Raw genomic sequence first — 1,470 nt, 5'->3', positions numbered from 1 at the left:
GGGTAATCGAGTTCCTTCTTTTCCTTCACAGGGCAGCACACAATTTTCATTGCCAAGTTTGGTTTGCACGGAATCGAGGCTCCACTGAAACTCCCGGCTCTGTAATCTGTAGGGCCAAGCAAAGGCCATACGTTCTCTAACCATTGCATCTCACACGGGTTTGCAGAGGCTGGGTTAAGATCCCTCTCTGAGATCACATCTCAGTTGGGCATTTCATCAAACACTTGTCTCACATCCTCCTTGGTTTTGAAATATGAAGGCGTCCGTATCTGGGTCAGGAGATCCAGCTTGGTTTTGTCTAAACCCTTGCTGGGCTTACTCGTCTTCTTGCATCCCTCAAGCTTATGAGAGCCTTTCACTATGGTTAGCTTGCCGGAATTTGTCAGATTCTGAAACTGTGCCTTAAGTTTCGTCTTGTAACCAGGGAGCAGATCAGATTTAAACTTTTCGCTCACGTACTTCGCTATCGCATGAGGGCTAGATCCGCCGCGCTCTTTCAAAGCCACTATGGCTTCAGAAATCCTCTGGACATAAGGGAGATGTGCAGGCGGGGGTTTAGAACCCTTGGCAGCCTTCGTCTTCTTTTCCTTCGGGTTTTTCGCCTTTTTCTCCTTTGGTTCCTTCAGGAGCTTTTCTTCAGCCGCTTTGACAGCTTCATTCGCCACGGGCTTGGCAGGGACGGTATCCGCAACAGGATCAGTGGAGGCCATGGATAAGAGCCGAGTTCGCTGTTCTAGTGCAGTCCGAATAACTCTTTATTCAAATATGACAGCCTTATACGAATTCTCAAAGTAATTTTTTTTTTTAATATTATTTATTAATATTAATATTAAGTTAAATAATAATTTTTAATATTAATATTAATATTAATATTAATTAAGATGAATAGCAATATTAATATTATTTTTAATATTCTTAATATTTACAAATATTAATTTTAATATTAAATATTAATTTTAATAACTTAAATAATCATGGACAACCATGGTCGTCACAAATATTTTTTCAATATGAAAATTAATCATCATCAACCATGGTCCAACTTCACAATTCACATTGTATTAATGATGTTATTAGTACTTTTATTAATAATCATGACAATTAATATCATCTAATGTTATTAATATTAATAATTGACACTAAAATTGATATTTATAAATATTATTAATAATAAGAGTAATATTAATATTTGTATTCATATTAATTGATATTAATATTAATAATTAATATTGAAAATTAATTTCCTTTGGCTTCGATTATTATGATGTCAATCATGGTGAACTATGGTCCAACATGGAATTGTGATAAGGATTTCCTCAATATGAAAATCAATGATGTTCAATCATGTTTATTTTTGTGTTTATAATATTTACCTTAGGGTCTATATACATTGGGTTTATAATATTGATCCCTTGGGTTTAATATTTTTTTTGATCAAATAAGAGACAGACCTTCTATTAAGCTAATTAA

At 34.4% G+C, this 1,470-nt stretch overlaps 1 protein-coding gene across 1 annotated transcript; it reads right to left on the bottom strand.

The window, feature by feature from the left end:
- Positions 1-200: 200 nt before the first annotated feature.
- LOC149226134 (histone H1-like) lies at positions 201-710 on the bottom strand. Its single transcript, XM_089380115.1, has one exon. It carries the CDS (start codon positions 708-710, stop codon positions 201-203), a length of 510 nt encoding a protein of 169 aa, XP_089236241.1.
- Between the last annotated feature and the right edge of the window lie 760 nt (positions 711-1,470).

Source organism: Pinus tabuliformis, chromosome J, assembly GCF_031772625.1.
Source record: "Pinus tabuliformis cultivar Carrire ecotype Pingquan chromosome J, CPIR1, whole genome shotgun sequence".
Lineage (NCBI taxonomy): Eukaryota > Viridiplantae > Streptophyta > Pinopsida > Pinales > Pinaceae > Pinus > Pinus tabuliformis.
The sequence above is the reverse complement of the archived record's forward strand: the minus strand, read 5'-3'. Positions and strand labels throughout refer to the sequence as shown.

Excerpts from the sequence above, each read along its gene's own strand:
- LOC149226134 (XM_089380115.1), bottom strand. The coding sequence starts at position 710 with ATGGCCTCCACTGATCCTGTTGCGGATACCGTCCCTGCCAAGCCCGTG.